Here is a 20,461-nt window from a genome sequence, read left to right on the forward strand (position 1 = left end):
CTGCTCTCGGTTATGTCCGGCAGCTCTGGATCTGTGTAACAGATGGAAGTGCAGAATTTATCCCCTATAGAGACAAAGGCTCACAAGATAAATACCCAGGGTCCTCACTCAGACCTCAGCTACTTAAGAAATCTTTCAAAAAATTAAAGTATCACTATCTATGTTTTCCTTACAAAGAGGGACAGATTTCCCTCCAACTGCAGGAGAGTCTTTTCATAACTAACAAGTTATAATTAACCAGTTAAAAGAATTGAGCCAATTTAGTGCTGAAGCCTGATGAGAACTGGGAGCACAGACACACTCCTGACCACCACCAGAAATTACAGACGTCAGCACAGCTGACTGCTGTATCAGCAAAAGTGTCATTTTAAATCCAAACCCTATTATTCCAAGTTTCTACTATAGCTTGTGAACAAAATTGGAAAGGGGATGGGGGAAGGACCCCTGCTACATTTCTCATAGATCTATTTAGTTAATTGGAGCCTTTGAGTGCTTACATCAGCTGAACTCTGCCCCAGAGTTTATGGTCAGGGCTGGGTATGAACCAAGTTGCATCAGACATGGCTAGATGCCTACCTGAACATGAAGCAGTGAACATGTAAAAGACACTTCCCACCCACAACAGGCTATAGGAGCTGGGTCTTTTAGTAAGAAACACCAGCATTAATTAAGAAAGTGGAGGTACTGCTTTTAATAATTAATAGTGAAAGAGATCTTCTAAAAAGAAGGGCAGTGGATGATCATATTGAATAATTCAGCACTATAGCCAAAGCAACAATGGCACAGTAACTTTAGATGTTAGCATTTGCAACAAAATCCAACAAAAACATTTGATATGCTGACGGCTGCTTGTGTTCAGGAAAGGGCATACATCCAAAATACACTTTCCTATCAAGTGGACAATTTCTGAAACCAGTCTTTACAATAAAATTATGAACTGCTAGTAAAATTGAACTGAAACAAGTGACTTTATACTGGGTTTATGCTCTGCCAGAGTTGGGCCCAAAAGATCAGAAGCATGGCTCAGTAAAGGCAGTAGCTCCCGTCAGTAAATCTACATTCCCAATAGGCCAAATTAGCCACAACATTAAGTCAGTTTAATTACCGTGAAAAAAAAAATCTCAATAGATTTTTAACTCTTCCTGTCATTTCTCAAAACTTCAGCAGCAGGGATGTCATGTTTAGAAACAAACAAACATAAAGCTTCAGCACCTGTTGAGCATTCAGATTTAATTTGTGGTCACAAATATTGGAGAATTTTAATTTGTTGCCTGTCTAGCAGCTGAAAGACAGAGATATACATCAGCAGAAAAGCAATGAGCTTTTGTTATTGCATGAGAAAAAACCCGTGTATTATATTTAATTGGAGAAGTCTAGCAAAATACCAAAGAGCATGGAAAAAAGATGTTTAAAAAGAAAAGATGTGAGTGACAGACTAGGAAAGACAAAGCGTGCTGCTGTTCAATATCTCACTGCTGGCAAGGAATTCGCCTGCTGGGGCTTCCCTTAGCAGATGAAAGCCAGCCAAATTACAGAAAACAAAATGCTTTCAGAATTTCCTCCCTGAACTGTTTTGATGACAAGTTCCTGTTAAGAATCGTCGTGAATTCATCAGAAAGTAGATGCAGCTTCCTTTGCTTACTAGAAACTGATCCTCACAACTTCTCCAGCATCAAACCCTGATAAAATAAAACTACTGTGCCATGTACCCTTACAGACATCCCGAGGGAGGAACAAGCGTGTCCTTGTCTCTTTGTGAAACCCAGCAAAAAAGATAAGAAACTACCTTGGACACTAATCCCACAACACATGTTCACACTGGAATAGCTGGCAGATATTAGATCTGTTGTATTTATTATAAAGCATCATTCAGCAGACTGCAGCCCATGGGAACTGTGAAGACAGGATTTTGGATGGTTATAGTGAACCAGGACACCATTCAAGCTAAGTACGAACATATAATAAAAACTAGGTACTGAATAGCAGGAAATTATCAATACAGGTGGAGGGTTTTGTAAAGTAAAATAATTGTAATTAAAATATTTAACCCTCAAACTAAAGAAATATACAGATATGTAAGGAGGCACAGCAGAAATGCGATTTAGTAAAGAAAAAAAAATGTTAAAAATAGAAATAAGAGTACAGCGGCAGTACTGGGTTGACGGCAGGACTTGATGGTCTCTTCCAACCTTGATGACTCTATGAAGCGCCGGTAAAACTACCAGCACTCCGAAGACTTTCACGCTCTGTACAAGTAAATCCCTGGATGTTTCCTTGGGATTACACAGGCCACGGATTACAGGGATGCGCCGTCACCGGCGAGGCGCCGCTCGTGCGGGGAACAGAACAGTCTCACGGCGGGTCCCGGCGGGCGGGGGCGAGGCCCGGGCTCGTGTCGTCACAGCAGCGGGGAACGGGGAGCGGGAAAGGGAGCTCCTCTGTCACAGCAGCGGGGAATGGGGCGCGGGGAACGGGGAACGGGGCGCGGGGACCCGCCCGCACAGCGCGAGCCACCGAACCGAACCCGGCCCGAACCGGGCCCGGCCCGGCCCGAACCGGCCGCCGGATAGCGGCTGCCGGCGCCGACGTCACCGCCCCCGTTTGCATACATTTACCTTTGCGCCCCGCGGCGGCCAATCAGCGGGCGCCGCTCACCTGCTGCGGCCGCACCCGCGCGCGGCCGGGGGCGGGGCCGCGGCCTCCTGGCGGAGCGGCTGCCGCGCGGGGCGGCGGTGGCGGAGCGATGGCGTGCGGGGGCTTCGCCTGCTCCAAGAACTGCCTGTGCGCCCTCAACCTGCTCTACACGGTGCGTGCCCGCCGCGCTCGGCCCGGCCGCGGGGCCGCTTCCTCGCCCCGCTGGTCCCGCCGCCGGGTGGGGTGGGGTGGGGAGGTGGCGTGGTTCGCTGCGCTTTGCTGCGCTTCTCCCGGCGGGCTGTGGCTGCGGGCGTGGGGGGGCTCCGCGCTGCGGCCGCCGGGCGGTCGCGGCTTCCGGCTCGGGAGGATGGGGTGGGAGCGGTGAGGAGGTGACAGCGCTTAGGCCGAGCTTTGTCACCGCGCGGACGTGGCTCCTCGGGATCAAAATCCAGGGCGGCCAGGGAGCGCTGCCCGCCCGGGGCGGCGGCGAGTGTCTCATCTCCTGGAAGGAGCGGCCCCAGGGCCTGGCGCGCTGGTGCCCTTTCTCTCCGTCTGGAAAGGGCGCTGCACCAACCCAGGCGTGAAGCGGGGAAGGGTTTGTTTTGTTATTTCTCAGCCAGGGATCAGCACCCAAATAAGTGCAGTTCAGTCAGTAACGAGGCCCCCAGCAACCGCCGGTGTTCCCTGGGATGGACCAGGGAGTTACAAAGTAGGGCTGCCTCGGGTGGTGGGAACATACATGAGGGGGGAAAAAACGTAGGATGTTAAGCTGAAATAGATGACTTTGCTGGGGATCTCCAGGCAGGTGCTTGATTTTGTTCCAGCATGTTGGAGGGCTTGTTTTCAACAGAGAACAATAAAATCTCCAATTGTGGTGCAGCTATGGGGGTTTTTCCTTGCTATCTATTTTTAAAGGGCATAGAAATAGCAAGAAGCGGGAGTAAGTGTAATGGCTTCCTTTCACAGCACATCTGGAGAGGTAGAATGTCCTCTAATGTTTCAAGTTAACAACTGTGCTTGGGAATGACTTTCCGCAGACTGAAATTGGGGTCAGCCAGTGCTTGTGGGCAGTTGTATCCGTGTTTTTCCGAAAGCACTGCCCGATCTCGGCTGAAGGCAAGACAGGAGAACGAGCAGGTCTAACGCTGTTCGTCAGAACAAACAGTTCCCGTAGCTGGCAGTTCCTGGACCTGCTGGTGCTCACCAGGATGGAGCACGAAGGGATGTGGAAGTGCCTGTGCTGAAGCCAGAGCTGATTGTTGTTATATTGTTCGGTGTACGAGGTGACCCCTCCCCCCCCCCCCCCCCCCCACTTTCCTCAGAGCAGAAGAGAAACCTTTTTACAGGAGAGGCTGTACTATTACTTGGTCTCCTTCCCTGGAGGAGCTTGAGGAGTGAAATATGTCCCTGAAAAAGTCTGGAGCATGCCTAGGCAGCCCAGCCTACCCACTGTCCTAGTCAGCCTGGATCTCTGTGATGCCTGGTGTTGCTGGGCTACACCGAGCCAGAACAGAGGGGAGCAGATAGGCGTTGCCTCCTTTGGTGTCTGTAGTTGAAGGTAAGTTTAGTATATGTAGAATGTCATGATACAGCTAAGTTAGAATCATAAAATAGCTCAGGTTGAAAGGGACTCCAAAAGATCATCATGGCTAACTTTTCATGGGATTTTCCTGTCCCAGAAGGTGGGTTTTGGGTGCGTTATCCCATCCCAATTTCACTTTTCAGTTAATGCAATACTTCTTTTGTTATTTTTGCTATTATTCCTTGAGTGACAGAAGAGTGAGAGAAATCTGGATCTTTCTCAGATAATACGTGCACAGATCTTATTGTAATGTCACGTGGACAGCAGGTGGTTTTTTTTCTAAAGACTCCGTAAGTTATTTCTACGGCCAAATAGCCATATATTAAGCAGGTGTAATGATTCTGGTAGGTCTTTTGGGCATATCTGGCCTCAGCAAGGGTGGGCTGAACTTTTGGACTTTTGTAGTTCTGTCTGTGGTACCTGTACAGTGTACTTATGACCTTAATTTCTGCTCTGATGTCTCCTTGAGTAGAATTTACTTTGTGGGTGTCACTTGGTCTTCTGTCATTTGACATATGTTTTTGCTGAAGGGAAGGAATAACTTCTTTAAATGATAGGTACAAGAATATCCAATTGTCATTGCTAGTATTGTTTATTAATTATAGACAAGTTACAAGAATTAAGGCTTTTAAATTCATAGTTGGAAAAATAACACTTAAGGTGCTTAGTTGGCCTGGTAGAGTAAAATGTGTGGGCTTCTCTGTTCCTTGGTTAGACAGAAACCTGAAATACAAGGGTTGTAGCAGCACAGTGAATGATGGACTTATTTTGTCCCAGCTGGAAAAAAAAATACAGAGTACAGTCAGAGCAATAACCTAATAATTATACTTTTTAAAATAGTGTTGATTCACTAATAAGTGGTGAGAAGGGAGTAGTAGAGGTAAGAAGGGATAGGTAATGCTTCTTGGATGTTTTTGTAACCAGTGTTGATGTGTCTATGTGACATACTTGGAATGAATTAACCCTGAGAACTCTATATTGGAGGTTTCAGTTTATATTCTGCCTTTCTTTAAAACACTCAAAGATAGAATATTATATTGAAGCTTAATTTTTTTTTTTTTTTTACTACTGCCTTCTTTTAGTTTTTTAGTAGTACACCAAGAAAAATATATCTCCTGGCAGTAATAAATCAGTTACTGGTTTAAGGCAAGAAACCAGATACCCAGTAACCTAATTGCTCACTTAATGTTCTTTTCAGATGTTACTTTGCTGATGACTTCTGGTTCTTTTCTGGACTAATGTCCTTAGGCCGTGATTCTGTTTTAAAATCTATTTTATGTGAGTAATTCTGGCATCTATGCTGAGTCTTGCTGACTTCAGTATGGTTCATTATGGGTAGAGGAAGAGTAGAAAAAAAAAATTGAGACTATTGACTCTGGGTATGTAGTGACGTATATTATCAGAATAAAGTCTTACACAGAAGAACTGAATACAAGGACCTTTAAAATACTAATTTTGGGTATCTGGCCTATTTAGTTTTTATTTAGTCAGTCATATTTACATTTCCCATCAAATGGCAAACCCATACAAACTGTTTAAAGTGCCTGTCCACAGAATTAATCAAAATTCACGGATGTGTTTGTAACTTAAGCGTTCCTTCCAAGGAATTCTTCAGTAATTGTGTTGAGGTGCAAACAGTCAATATCTTGGTTCAGATGTGATTTTCAGAGAGGAGAGGGAAGTTCCTAACTAGTGGTGAAAGGCTGAAGTGGTAGGTGAGCCACAAGATTAAATATTCAAATTATAAAAAATACTGACCGTTCATTTGGGTGGTGTGTGCTGTTTTTGTCACCCAAGCAGCTACTTAATTATTGCTGCAGCAGGAAACATGTAACGTTTATTGGCAGCATGTAAATATCTCACGTTTGTTTTGATGAGCAGGCTTTGTTTTTCTTACACCTAGAGCAGCCATTTGATTTCAAGTAAAACATAAAGTACCTTTTCCATTAGAAGTGTGTATTTTTTAATAGCACAAAGTTTATTCCATATAAAAGCATCCACATTAACTTGTAACACTAGAAAGTACCTTATCAAAATAATTTACTTTTCATATTACTTTGTTCTCTGAAACTCTTTTTTTTGGTTGCCTATTAAGTGCCCTGGTTTTTGCATCCATTTTCAAAGCATTGTGTTCAAAAGAGTTTTTTGGGCTTTTTTTTTTTTATTTTCCCTATCACTGTTTCTTGTTCTCTGGGTGCTGTAGTTATTGAAAGTGCATTTGTGCTTTATGCCCTTTTTTTCAAGCTTGCTCTCCCTGTACTGTGGAAATATGCAAAGATAAGTATAGAAATTCTCAGATTTGGACAATGTGTGCTAGGTATCATAGAATGGTTTGGTTTGGAAGGGACCTTAAAAATCATGTAGGTCCAATCCCTCTGGCATGGACAGGGATACCTACCACTAGACCAGTTTGTTTAAAGCCTCCTCCAACCTGGCTTGAAGGTTTTAAGAGGGTTTTTGATTCATAAGTTATTTTGTAATAATGTTTTTCTTAGTTTCAGAGTTCCTAATGAAGAGGAGTGACCATGTTGCATCTTCCATGCAAATCTGTCTGCTTCACCTTTTTGCTGCATGGGGGAAGATTGGTATTAGGGGCAGGGTGAACATCTGGATTTTCCTAGGGAAAGGGAATGTATCTTCTGTGTTCTGTGATATTTCCTGACTGGCATAGTGGCTACCCAGAGCCAGGTACAAGCAGACAGGAGTTAGAGAAGCACAGTTCTTGCCTCAAGTGGCAATTTCTTTCACATTGATGAGTGAGCCTGTGATCTCTGAGTGCAACTTCATTTTGGTATGTCCTAAGTTTGGTTTCAGCTGTAAGATATAAATAACCTGCTGTTTGCCCTGTCTGACAGGCTCTGGTCAGCATTAAGCTGTGCAGCTTAAAGAGTTTGCCCCAGCACCAGCCTGTGCTGTGCTGGTCTGCCTCATTTGTCACACCTGGATGCTCAGCAAATGGGGCGGGTTGCCTTGGAGCCATTTCTGTTGTTCTCAAGGACATTTTGAAGATGGCAGTATGAGCTGGGCTATCTAGTCTTTTTATGTAAATAAAACTGGTAAAACAGAAGCTCCCAACTATTAGTCAAGGAAGGTAGTGTTGGTCATGTCAGTCTTGTGGCTTTTTTGTTTTCGTTGGCATTTTGGGAAGGTTTCTATGCTCACGCTTGAGAACACAGAAGAGAAGAGCAAAAGTACAGATAGGTATTTGAAGATGTTTTGCCAGGGCTTGGGAAGGCCCTCAGCTATACTGTGTGTCAGTTTGTAGCCAAAGTGACAGCAGTTTGTGGTGGTGGGTCCATAGACCAGCTGGGTGTGGGTTTTGGTTCTTCACTGTCTTGTGCAGAGTGCACAGTGGCATTTGGAGCTAAGAAGGCAGCCTGTCTGTAGGGAAAGAGCAGGAGAACAACACAGCACAGAGGAGGAGGGTGTGTGGAACGTGGTGTGTTTTGATACTGCTGATCTTTTCAGCCATCCTGGTGGTGCAGATGGGCACTTTAAAACCAGCACAATTACTGAGAACCCCTTTGAATGCCCTGGAGAAGCCTTGTAGCTTACATCATTAGTTGTGGGTTATTGTACTCTTGTTTTTGTGTTGAAGGAGATGTGATGTGTGGAAGAAGGATCTGTGGGCTCACCAGGTTTTGTGAAAACATTTCACAACCTCTTAAAAAAAATGAACAAACACACAAGTAAAAGTAAACATTTTAGAACATAATTGTTCCTGCTGCACAGCAGAAAGCTTCCATTTGCAAAGACCAGAGAGTAGTAGGGGTTAAATCTCACTGACATTGTAGTGTGTAAGTAGTTTGTTACATGGCCAATAACATGAATAACTCTTTACAAGGCCTGAAACAGAAAGAACAGGCTTTTGTGATAAGAGGCAGGAATGCTGCCTTTCACGTAAATCACTTGTTCCACATTCAAGGCTGTTCGATAATCAGACTACTGATCACTCTTCATTTAAGTAAGTCATGTAAGGGTGGAAGATTTTGCTTTGGAGGTACCCAGAGCTTTCCTTTGCTCTCCATAAAGCTGAAGTAGTACTGTAAGGGAATAAAGTTGCTTACAGGTTGAGTAGCTTACAGCTGTGATAGAAACCAATATGTACTGCCTGTTGTTTTAATGTAGTGCTTTAAAATGACGTACCAGGAATCAGAATTGTCTTCTAGACTCTCTGTGGCTGTACAGAAATGGTTGGCCAAGTTGAAGGGGAGAGTGGTGGAAACCTCTACCTTCAGTATATATGCCATTTGACATTTAAATTTTAAAGCACCCTTAAAAGTAGTCGAATGTGAACTTAAATGCAGAGAGAGAGGTTAGGAAGGATGTATTTCATCATTTGTGTAATTCCTCTGGTTTTAGTTCCTGTTCCATATCTACCCTGACAGCTATTCTGTAAATATTTCCCATGCTGATACAAGTATAAATGCTATATAATCTCTTTACCTGGGAATGGTGAATTGGTAGTTCTTGAAATTTAAATTCTGAAATGTAGTTTTTCCCAATTCCGGTTTGTACGGAGGTGATAAGGAAGCAGTGGAAACACCAACTTCTGCATATGACTTCCTTCCTAGCAAGCAGTCCAAGCTAGTTGAAATACCAAAAAGTTGCCAGTTAGTCAAGACAGCAGATTTGCTGGTGGCCTGCTGTTATAGGAAGGAGGAAGTGGTTTTAGCATTTGAACTGTTTCTCAGTGGCATTGTATAGAGAAATAGTTTGTCAGTATTTGTTTCTTTTTTGTAATGTAGACTATAAGCTTGCACATAAGTACAGAAGGGGTACTTGTGGAGAGAAATATGTTTTTTCCAGTACAGGAATGAGGGAAATGAGCAGCTATGTGCACAAGAGAACTTGGATTTAAAGAGGAGAGCAAATTAAGAGATTTGTTAGAGAAACTGTTATTTTTGGAACATCTCTGAAATTCAGATGTGTGTACGTGTTTATAAAAAAAAGAGAAGGTGCCTAAACTGGTGTCTGATCTGTTCCAGTGATCTTGAATTTAAATCTTACCTAAAATTGTCCCTATACAGATACTGACATTGGAGTAATGTTTCGTCTACTGACAATATGCTTGATTTTTTTTTTCCATTTCTTTTACTCCAAAGTAGAAATACCCTTATCTCATAGGGATAACCACTGATCTTCATTTAGGGTTTGTGCTACCTAAATGTTTGTTCTGGTAAAGTATTTACTTAATTTCAAAGTTATGAGTTTATGTATTGAATTATGCTAAGCCTGTATTTGTGCATGTGCCTTTTAAGTAAGGTGGCTAGGGTTTGAATTGATGGAGTAGATAATATATAGTAAATGAAGATATTAAATACAAAATACTGTCACCCCTCCACATGTATACATACCTTCCATGGCTTTGTATTGTTTTTCTGGTATTTGGACAGTGTGTGCTTGTAGCATCATTCTGTACACAAATAACTCCAGTTTGAGGTTATTATAGATTCTTTGCTCTTAATGCTTGTTGGCTTTTATGTGAATACGCCTTAAGTGAATGTGACCTTTTAAATCACTTCTGAGAACAAGACTTGTACTTGTGTTTTTGAAGCCGTGTAGGTACTTCTGAAGAATCATTTATTCCTCTTTTATTGTGAGACTTTCTTACCGCTTATAAGAAGGTGCTTTGTTGATAGACAGTTTAGAAGCTGTGTAGTGAGCTAGATGGTGCAGAAAAGTCCTTGGTCAGTGCTAAATCCATCTCCTTTCTGCCTGGTAAAACTTTGATTTTTGGTGTGGAGAGAGTGGCATGTGAAAGTGCTGGCTGTGGTGTGTGGCAGTGTTGGTTGGAAGGCATTTTTGGGGCTCATCAGTCCAGGCGCCTGCTCAGAGAAGGATTATGAATATCAGTGGCTTGCCATCTGTGGCTTAGTCTGTGGAGTCTTGTAAACTCCTGAGAGCAAAGATCATCACCTCTCTGAGTAAGGCACCAAACCACCTTACAGATGTGTTTTCTTATGTCCGATCTGAACCTTCCAAGCTGTTACTTGTGATACCCAGAAGAGTTCACCTCCATGTTCATGTAATATGCCTTCAGCTTTAGTTACTATGTGATTATCCCTAGGCAGCCTCTTTGTCATACTAAACAAACCCAGATCCATCACCTCTTCTCAAACCTCTCATCCTCAAGGCTCCAGGCTGTTTTACCGACTCATTACCAGGTTCTCAAATTCCTTTTCCACTTGAAATAGAACACAGTATTTGAGCTTCAGTCTCACCAGCATTGTGTTTCCTCTGATTGCACTCCCCTTGGCTTTCCCTGTTTGCAGTGAGAGCTGACTCCTGGCTTGTATTCAACCTGATGAACAGTTTGATCTCCCTATCTATCTCAGTAAGGCTGTTGTTCAGCTGGTCCAATCCCAGGCTCCACAAGCACCCAGGAGCACAATTTTTCACTTTGCAAGGTTCCTAAGGTTGGCTTAGGCCTCAAGTTTATGAAGGTATATCTGAGTTAAATCTCTATTTACAGAGTCAACCACTCTTCCTTGTTTGGTATCATCCACAAATTTTCTAGGGATTAATTTTGTGTTGTATTCAGGTTGTTGATGAAGATACTGTGTGATATTGGCTCCAGTATCAGCCTTTGTGGTGGTGCTTACCTTCTACCAGCTGGATGCTGAGCCATCAGTTACTGCCCTTCAAGTTCAGCAGTCCGGCCTGGGGCCATTCAGTCTAACAGGCCATTTCTCCAACCCTCCCATGGGAAACTGGATTAGCCCTAATCACTAAAAACTGGACTGTGATTTCAGATATATCTGGCAGATACATCAAGCAAATATTTGAAGTGTTATTAACCAAAGCTAGCTTTGTGTAAGTACATTCATATAGATAAAATGAAGTTTCACAGGTAATTCCGTCTTCCAAGGATGATACTGTTTACTTTGGGAGACTTCTGCTGCTGTGAAATGTGGTCTCTCAGTAAAATAAAATGTGACATCCAGAAGCTTCTTCCTTTATTTAACAGAAATACATGGCCTTTTTGCATGTAGGTAAAGCTTGTATGTTTAGAATGTACGATACTCATTTGAAGTGGTTGGGGTCACTAATTTTGTTTCATTATACTATAAAGTCATAGCAGCTCCAGTTTTAGAAATACTGCATTTAAATCCTTTCATCTCAAAACACTGGAATAAGCACTGTTGAGTAGTCATTTCTAGTGGCTAAACAGTGCATAACACTATGAGCCTTGCACTGTTTTACAGACTTGTAAAACCTCTTCTCAAAACAGCTTAAGTTATTTTTCCTTTCGTAGTCATGTGCTTTTACTTTAGTTTTTTGCATTATGGCACTAAAAAACTATATAGAGAGAGTTATTCCTCTCATTCAGATAGTCTATGCCAAATCTGAATATGAAGGAATAACCATAATTTCCTCTTTCTGTAAACACGTGGAGGAGACAGAAACTTAATACTAAATCAGTTTCTGGAATGGTTAATAAATCTGTAGTCTCCATTCGAAACAGTGTCAATTTTCCACAATTTCAAGTGGCAAGATAGGAGTAGCCAGTATGATTTTGATCCAAGTGATGGATCTGCCTGACTGGATACAGCATTTTCACATAGTTTGTCAGCCAGAGCCCAGTAGCATGGATCTGTGGTCACACTGAATTTCCAGATGTTTTAAGGAATTGGACAATGGACAACTTTGTCAAGTGAAAGAAAATAGAGCCTTGGTATTATGGAGGTAACACTTGAAAATGAGATTGATGGCTCTAAAACTTGAATGTGATTGAATGTGAAACTGAACTATTTTATGTTATTTCCTGAATGTCTGGAATTCACTAATGGGATTAAAATCCAGAGAAGCTTTTTTTTCCCCACTTGATTGAAAACCAGAGCTGTTCTAGATTCAACATGTGGCTGTTTCTACCAGAAAACAGGTACATCTGGTTTTTTGCGCCAGGGTGTCAGGACAGTTCTAGTGCCATGCAACTAATTTTATGCATATATAATCAGATGAATGTAAGATGAGATCAGTAATGGCAGCAAGAAGCAACTGGTACTCTGCAGCTCACAGACTGGGTATTAGAGGCACAGAGTTTGTCTCTTGTTTTGATTTCAATATTTTAAGAACAAAACTAATTTCATCTAATGCTTTTGGACCTCTTATGAAATGAACAAAGAGCTGAACAAATACACATATTGGTATCTTGGAGGCAGATTGGTGAAAGTCAAGATTTGCCCTCAGACAGAAGAGTATTGGTGAAAAAATCATTAGGAGCAAAGTTTCAACTGCTCTTCTTTGTGAAATAAATTGAAATTTGGTGTTGCCTGTGAGATTTTTTTTTTAAAGACCTATGTAGTGACAGTGTGAGTTCAGCGCTTAGAAGCGGATGCAGAGCATGGGATATCAGACACCACTTTTTGATTGGAAATTGGGCTGTGGGGTTTCTTGTTACTTGCTTCCGATACTTATGTGGAAAAATAAATCTTTCCAGTGGAATGAGACTGTGAAATAAAGTGAGTGGATAGATCAGAAAAGATAGGTCTTGCACTTAACTGTCTAATCTGATTAGCAAGGCTAATTTTTAATGCTTTAATTATTTTAAAGCATGGATTCAGAAAATTTGTCTATGTTAGAGCCAAGGCATTTTGCTTTATTTTTTTCTTCAATCCTCTCTGTAATTTTGATTCATGACACCTTGGCCTGTTGTTTTGGTTTTAAACAAATGTGGTAATTTAGGCTTTTTGTTTAAGAGAAACAAAGACGAATGTGAAATCATCCTAAAACTCTGCTGGTATTGAACAATTCCTTTGAATTTTATATCTTTTTTTGTCTCTTTGTGTGTTAAGAGAGACGTGTAGGTATGACAAATATCCTGCTTTTGTTCTTGCAGGCTCTTAAATTTCTTTTGTGAATTATTGGCTTTTGGTAAAAAGTTTTTAGAGATGTATTCCTGTGTGAACACAAAAAAAAATCCACCGGCTGTGTTTCGATCTTGATGAGCATCTCTAGTTGTTTTACTAGCTTTCTTGATGTTACCTTAGATTTCCATGTTTCAAAAGCAGCATTATGTAGGTTAGTCCTCTAAAGTGTACTTAAATGGAAAAAGTATACAGATGTATTTGGCATTAAAACCAACAAGAATGCCCAGCTGTAGGGTAAGTATACTGAAGTGGTAAGTTGGAAATTACTTTTTTTTTTTTTTATATATCCTCCCTGCCTCTGGATAAACAGTAAAATGTCATGAGAATGGGCCTTGTTTGAATGGAAACTGGTGAGCAAGTGTAAGTGCTTGCTCTACACCTGTTGTTAGATGAAGCCAAGTATTTGGACTAGACTGAGTGCTTACTGTTTTATGTCATTGGTTTCAGGTTTTTTTTAAATAGCTATACAGCTGGGTATTTTTTGGTGAGATCAGAGTTTTGGAAAGGTAAAAATTGCATGTTGAATTGGTGTCATTTAACAGAGAATGTAATGAGTGATATGTTGCACATAGGTCTGTTTGAAACCAGAGAGTCTTGGGCATCTTGTGCATTGGACATCTGGGTTGGTTTTGTCTGCTGCTTCCCTCCTGCTGGATTTCATTACAGATTTCTCTGCAGCTTTTCATGTTGGAATTTGTTTTTTCTTGGGGTCGTGTTTTCTTGGTATGGGAACAGGAAAGGCTGGAGCTTCCTGCCCATATAAACAATAAATCTCTGTGAACTAACTGGAACAGATTCTGCCTGCCTTCCCCGAATACCATGTTTAAAAGGAAGGAAACACCATTAAGTGTTTTGGGTATTGAAATAGGATTGACTTAATAGTAGAGCTGTTTTCTTGAAGAAATATGCAGAGGAGAAAGGATGCCTTTCTAATTAATTAATACAGCTGATTCCAGTAAGTTTTGGCAAAGTGCCCTTTTTTACACATTCAGAGCTGTGCAGATGTATATTCTATTTTTTTAAAATATACTGCCATAGTTTCACAAAACATCCAAAATTTTCGTCCTTATTCCACTCTCTGAATTAAAGCTGATGATTTTTAGCTTATTTGTCAATTACATTATGGTCTACAGTTTAGTTTCTCTAGTCAGTCACAGATAATACAACATGGCTTGACTTATAGGTAGACTGAGTTGTAACAGTGCCACATCGACAGTGTGGAAGAATATGTATGCCTTAAAACATCTGGAACTGAAATTACCTGTACAATGATGTGGATGATTGGTTTGTTTAGGGTTGTGCTTCTTCTCTTTGCACCAGAAAGACAAATTGCACCTTTCTAAAAACAACTTTAATGTAAAAAAATTATCTGTGTGTGGGATATGCAGTCTAACTTCGTGTTTTCTTTTCCCTCCAGCTGGTGAGCCTGCTGCTGATCGGAATTGCAGCATGGGGAATTGGCTTCGGCCTCATCTCTAGTTTCAGAGTCGTTGGAGTGGTAATTGCAGTAGGAGTCTTCCTCTTCTTTATTGCCTTAGTTGGATTGATTGGGGCAGTGAAACATCATCAAGTATTGCTATTCTTTGTATCCTTCTGATGCATTGCATTGATTGCAGCTTTGTTGAAGCCATGTAAACAACCTGCTCTGTCAGCTGAGACTGCTGGGGGAAGTGCTTCAGAAGCAGAACTGAAATTCACAATCTTACTTTGGTCAAGTGCAGTCTAAATTAGACTTCCTTTCCATTTAACTTTATTTCAGTTTCCTTTTTTTTTCTCCATTGTTGTCTCCATTGCTCTGAAGATAGAAGTATTCACATCTCTTTTTAAAAATAAGACTATTATAATTCTTTGAGAGCTTTTTATGGTGGCTCACTGTGTAACAGGTGCCTCTTATGTGTGCTCACCCCTACACAAAGCTAAAGTAGGTGAACTATTAATATTTAACTTTTTTGGTCTGTGGATAAGAGCTGACCTCCACTTTACAAACAGCTTAATTGTGTGAAGTATCTGCCTCTGAACACAGCGGGCAAATTTTGAAAGTACTCCCCAACTTTCAAAACATGATCTTTAGTATCAAAGTTTATTCTTTTTGTTTTATACCATTTTCAGATGCATTAGTCTGAAAGTGTGTGTGGCTGTGTTCCAAGAGCAACTCTTACCTTTTTTTATTTTTAATCTATGCTAAAGTTATTTTTTGTAATTAATTACAAGACTATGTCATTGAAAAAAGATAATCTGAATATGCAATACCCAGAAAAATATTTTCGTAACTACTTTATTTAAGTGAAGTATATTGAAATGACATGAGTCCCTAAAACTGGAGAAATTGGCTGGAGATTTTTCTCTGAAATCTCCTTTTATTAACCTCTCTGCTCATGTTTTCTTGCTAGGCAAGAAATACCTAACCTGGAAATACCAGCTATGTATAGTAGTAGCCAAAAAGAGATAATATATGGTGATTGGGTTTGGGGAACATTATTTAGGTCATCTCTTCCACAGTCAGTCAGAATTTGCTTCCACAGTTCTTTACAAAAGGACTTACTGTTATCCAGTGAAATAAGGAATACCATTAGGATGCTGTTATAAAAACAAAATTAATTTGAGAGTATATCCTTAACTATTGTTTCCAGTACATGATTATTCTTCTTCTAGTCTTTATTGTCCAGTTTTCTGTCTCCTGTGCGTGTTTGGCACTAAATGAGGAACAGCAGGTAAGAAAAGTTTCCTGACTTCTCAGTTAATCTATAGCATAACATTATAAATATATATGTACATGGGCACATGTATTTGTATATAGTCCTCCATAAAATGGGGAGAGCATATTTTAAGAAAATCAGCATTATCCTATTTATTAAAGACTAGGTCTTGGTCAGTGCTTGGCTTTGGTAGCTATAAAGAAATGCAGCTGGGTCCTAAAATGACTTTCATATGTCTTTTTTTTTTTTTTTAATTGATAGGTTTTTAAGCTTCCTTTCTAGGTTTATGGTCACAGGTATAGCAGCACGATTTCTTGGCTATATCTCGTGTTCAGCAATTTCAGATAAACTGATGAAATACACAGTAATCATGGTGTAAATTTGATAAAGTCACTGAATTGTTCTTGTGTAACTGGAGAGGTCATAACTTACATTAGGCATTTACATGTGAAAGTAAAACAATCTTCCATGTGGTATGGAGACCAATTCTTACTGCATAAGAAGTGGGTAAAGGTGCAGTGACTAAACAATCAGCTTTTGCATGTGAGCATGCTTTTTGTGTAAAGCCTGGGCAGTCCCAGCTAGATTAGTTGCATGTCCCATTACTAGGGATCTTGTTGGGATTAGCAAAAACAAAGGAAGAAAATGAATTATACCCATGAATGTCCTGCTGTTAGGTGCTGTTCTTTCATTAGCTACACAGCCTGTTTGGACACTCCAGTCATTCTTTAATATATTTATATTCTCCCGTTGAGCATCAAGATCTGAAGGCTTTATTTAGGGCATTATCAAGTTGATTTTGTATATTGGTTTGCAGTGTAAAACAGTTCAATTAATGTAATACGTATTTACTTATGGCTTCTAGAGTGAACTTCTAGAGGTGGGATGGAGTAACACCAACAGCGCAAGAACAGATATTGAGAGAAATCTGAATTGTTGTGGATTCAGAGTTTTTTATTCGAATGAAACCTGCGCCGCTGTAAGTTCTTCAAGCGTGAAAAACCATTACTTTTTCACACTGTTTGTTCAAAAATATACAACTGTTTTCATAGTTACAGAAAGCAGCATTTTAACAAGTGTGTAATGTAGTTCTTACAGTGATACTAAGCTCTTCTCTTACTGGAAAGACAATCACAGGGCACCCTGCAAAGCTTGTGCTCCACTGTCATTTATATACTTGCTCTCTTGGAGTCTTTTAAAACTGCTGGAGTTTTGTCCATGGGTAGCAGTCTCTTCTAGAGCAAGCTAGATGCTTTCAAACGACAAAGTGTCATCAGAAAATGGAAAGCAATTCTCTGTATCTGCTACAGGATTGTGTTAGAACTCTCCACTGTAGACCGTGTGCGCCGATAATGGAAGAATATTCTGGAATGGTGCTGAGATTTGTCGGAGGGATTGGGCTCTTCTTCAGTTTCACAGAGGTGAGTGGGTGGTTAGAAAGTCGAGTGCTTTTTCCCCACTTTTAAAGCTTTGTTTTATGAAACAGTTTTAGGGGGTTTCTTTCAGGAAACCTTAGTCCAATCTCAGGAGTCAAATAATTAATTAGGCCAGATTTTTCGAAGCTACGAGCTTGCTTAAGTCTGTCAGAGGGAAGGCTTTTCTTGCAACTTTGTTATTTAGACAACAAACCTCAGCATTAAAATATGGTGCTGTAAAGTTTAAGCCTTTCAGAAAGTTAGCTGTTCAAGGGTACCATTCTCCAGCAGTAATAAAAAGAGTGTTGTTGCTTTACCTTGGTCCCCCTTCTTCCCACCTATTCCCTACTCTAGCACACATAAGGTCTTTGAGGATTTTTTTTTTTTTTTGGTGCCACCTGTAGTGCAAATATGGACTTGCATGAGGAGTAAACTGTATTTTAAACAGTAGGTTAAAATTAAAAAAGGTCTTTTGACTCTTTTCTTTAGTACCATGATGATACATAACTTGCTTTATCGATTGGAGTATAAAAATCCTCAGAGCAGGTCTTTTCTAAGCCCAGAACAGGGCACGTGAAAATGTTCTCCTGCTGCTTAGTGCAGTTTTTAGAAGGCTTGTCCATATGACAGCAACAAGAGAGATATGGCAACTTAAACAGAATCACTCTGACCTCAGCTATCTCTACTAAAAATGTGAAGGTGCTGGGAGGGGGGAAGGTAGCTGAGGGGATGGCAATATTTGAAAAGGCACAAGAATAGCCATATAGTTAAGTGGTAAAATGAAACAATTTGGAGGATTTTTTTTATCACTATACTAAAAGCAGGTTTATAAGTAGTTATCATTTGGGAAGGGGAGAAGAATAATTTAACTTTCATTATAACAGTGGGAAATGTTTTATTGCATTGTGAATATGGGTTTGGATTTTTTTGTTTATAGTTTTGGCTTTTTTGTTTTGTCTTTCTCTCTGTTGCTAGGTATGATTTTTCTCTTAGAGAAGAGAGGGTGCATTCTTTTTTCTAATTAAGAAAGATGGAGTGTGGTTGTACAATTTTAGCAACAATAAAATATCCTAAACTTGTGTACTGGAAATTCATTGTCCTGATTTAATGTTTAAAACAAATTTTGTAAAACTAGAGGATGGGATGGAGACCCTCTGTTTAATAATGTCTTTGGTTTTTATTTTCAGATTCTGGGAGTCTGGCTGACTTACAGATACAGGAACCAAAAGGATCCCCGTGCAAACCCTAGTGCATTTATTTGATAAGTTTATAGAGGACTGAATCTTCTCTCTGCACCCTCTACTTAAAAATACTGATTCTCCATAGTTTGGTATTTCTCCATAATAGGTAGTCTACATGTACCCAAAATAAAACTCAAGTTCTATAAGAAATGTGTAGTTTTCATATTTAGTTTCCACTATTTTTCTTCTAAGAATCTCTATCTTAAAGTAGATGGGTGCATTCAGTAGCTGGGCAGAGTTGAACTGCTGGTTAAGACTTTGTTAATTGATATGGTGAACTCTATACAGTGAGTTTTATACCACTACTGGCTTATCTGGTGTAAAAAAAACCCCAGAGGTATTTTCTGCTGTATTCATTGATTACAAAAATTCACATGAATTCTCATTAAAATGATAAAAATTTATGGTGGATGGTTGGGTATGATTTACTTAGGTTTTAGGATGTACTCTAGTAAATTTTTTGTCTCCCACTTTCCTGTTAAGGTAAAAGTAGAAGCTAAAGATGTTATTTTCTATAGTGCACATTAAGTGTATGTTATTGACTACTGTAGTTCTTCACCCCTCCTCTTCCCTGTTTGTTTTGGTTTTCTGGTAGCTCTAGAATTTTGTTGAGAATAAAAACAATGTTAATGGATATTGTCATTATGAGAACAATGAGTGAAGAAAATCAGGAGAATGTAATCTGCAGCTGATTAACTTGAAACTTTTTTTCCTTGACACGTGAATGAAGTTTGGTATTTGCACAATCATTGTCTGTCATCTCTGATGTAAGAAACTTGATGTCTGAAAGTTGTTGTACAGCTTTTTTAGGTGGTGTAAAGTCATTGTTGTAATAACTCAGCAATGTATATTTCTCTGTCATCCAGATAACAGTCTTGATTTCATGAGAGATTGAATGACATGTAAAAAAAAGAAAAACAGCAACAAAAAAAATGGTTTCCAGTAGTTTGTTTTCTGAAAACAAAAAATTCGATTTAGAATTCAAGTTACCCATGTAGCAAGTACTGTCTGAGCTGAAGGAAAGCATGGTCCCTCTCGCTGCCTGTAGCAGAAGTGGTGCCTCAGCTGAAACAGCAGACATCTCAACACCCAAGGTGCACAATGTTCCATTTGTTTCTGATCACACTGAATTGCAGATCTGCACTACACATTTTCTTCATTCATTCTTCACTCAGTTGCTGCTGCTGGCAGGGTAGGTAGTTGCTGTAGCCTGAAAGACAGCTCTACAGGAAGAAAAGGGAAAGAGATTAAGGCCCTCTGCCAAGGAATACAGCACCTGAGCAAGGTGGAAAGGAAGTCTGGAGGCAGACAGAAGTAGATTCTCATACAGTGTCTCTTTACTAGGGAGATCCCTCCGTACTCCTGCAGAGGAGGCAAAAAGAGGTTGGAATACATGCCCATCAAAGCACTTTCAGACTTTCACAGCCAAGTGCTCCTGAAGAAGGAATTATCTTGAGGTTTTGAAGGGGAAGAGCAGAAACTGAAAGCAGCAGGATGTCAACTTGCTATAGAACTGCTTCTCTTCAGGTGTAGCTGAGTTTTCAGCATCTGTGGTCAGCACCTTCTCCTGGAGCTGCTCTGGGAGCTGCTGCTGCGCCTGCCCAGCTGCTGTGTCTGGCTTGAGCACATACCTGGAGACCTGGGGTAAGAGCCCACTCGTGCTGGAACACCTTAAGAGCCTTCAGGCCTGCTAAAGTCTAATAAAATGGATGCAGCACTTTTTTTCTCCCAGTTGCTGTCCTGTTTCCCTCAATTGCTCTCCAGCCATTCCCAATACATATCAAGAGAACAGTGATGATCTCATGGCCACCTTTAGGAACAGTTCATTTTCCTAGTTTTGACAGGCTCTGTGTTTTGTACATTACAGTAAAAAATCCAAGGAGCTGTCATACGGAGAGGGTTACTGAAGCTTAAAATAATACCACATTGCTACTTCAATTTGGACTTTTTTCCTAATTGTTTTTGTAGTGCTTAGTTTTGGGTTGATCTGGTTTCATACATATGATGGATTATACTGGTG

General features: G+C 40.4%; 1 protein-coding gene across 1 annotated transcript; it reads left to right on the top strand.

Moving 5' to 3' along the window:
- The first annotated feature begins 2,679 nt into the window (after positions 1-2,679).
- Positions 2,680-19,190, top strand: TSPAN13 (tetraspanin 13). Its single transcript, XM_069007068.1, has 6 exons — positions 2,680-2,806; positions 14,507-14,674; positions 15,720-15,800; positions 16,651-16,764; positions 17,096-17,206; positions 18,388-19,190. Exons 1-6 carry the CDS (start codon positions 2,744-2,746, stop codon positions 18,460-18,462), a joined length of 612 nt encoding a protein of 203 aa, XP_068863169.1. The 5' UTR covers positions 2,680-2,743; the 3' UTR covers positions 18,463-19,190.
- Positions 19,191-20,461: the final 1,271 nt, after the last annotated feature.

The sequence above is a fragment of the Aphelocoma coerulescens genome, chromosome 2, assembly GCF_041296385.1.
Source record: "Aphelocoma coerulescens isolate FSJ_1873_10779 chromosome 2, UR_Acoe_1.0, whole genome shotgun sequence".
NCBI classification, from domain to species: Eukaryota; Metazoa; Chordata; class Aves; order Passeriformes; family Corvidae; genus Aphelocoma; species Aphelocoma coerulescens.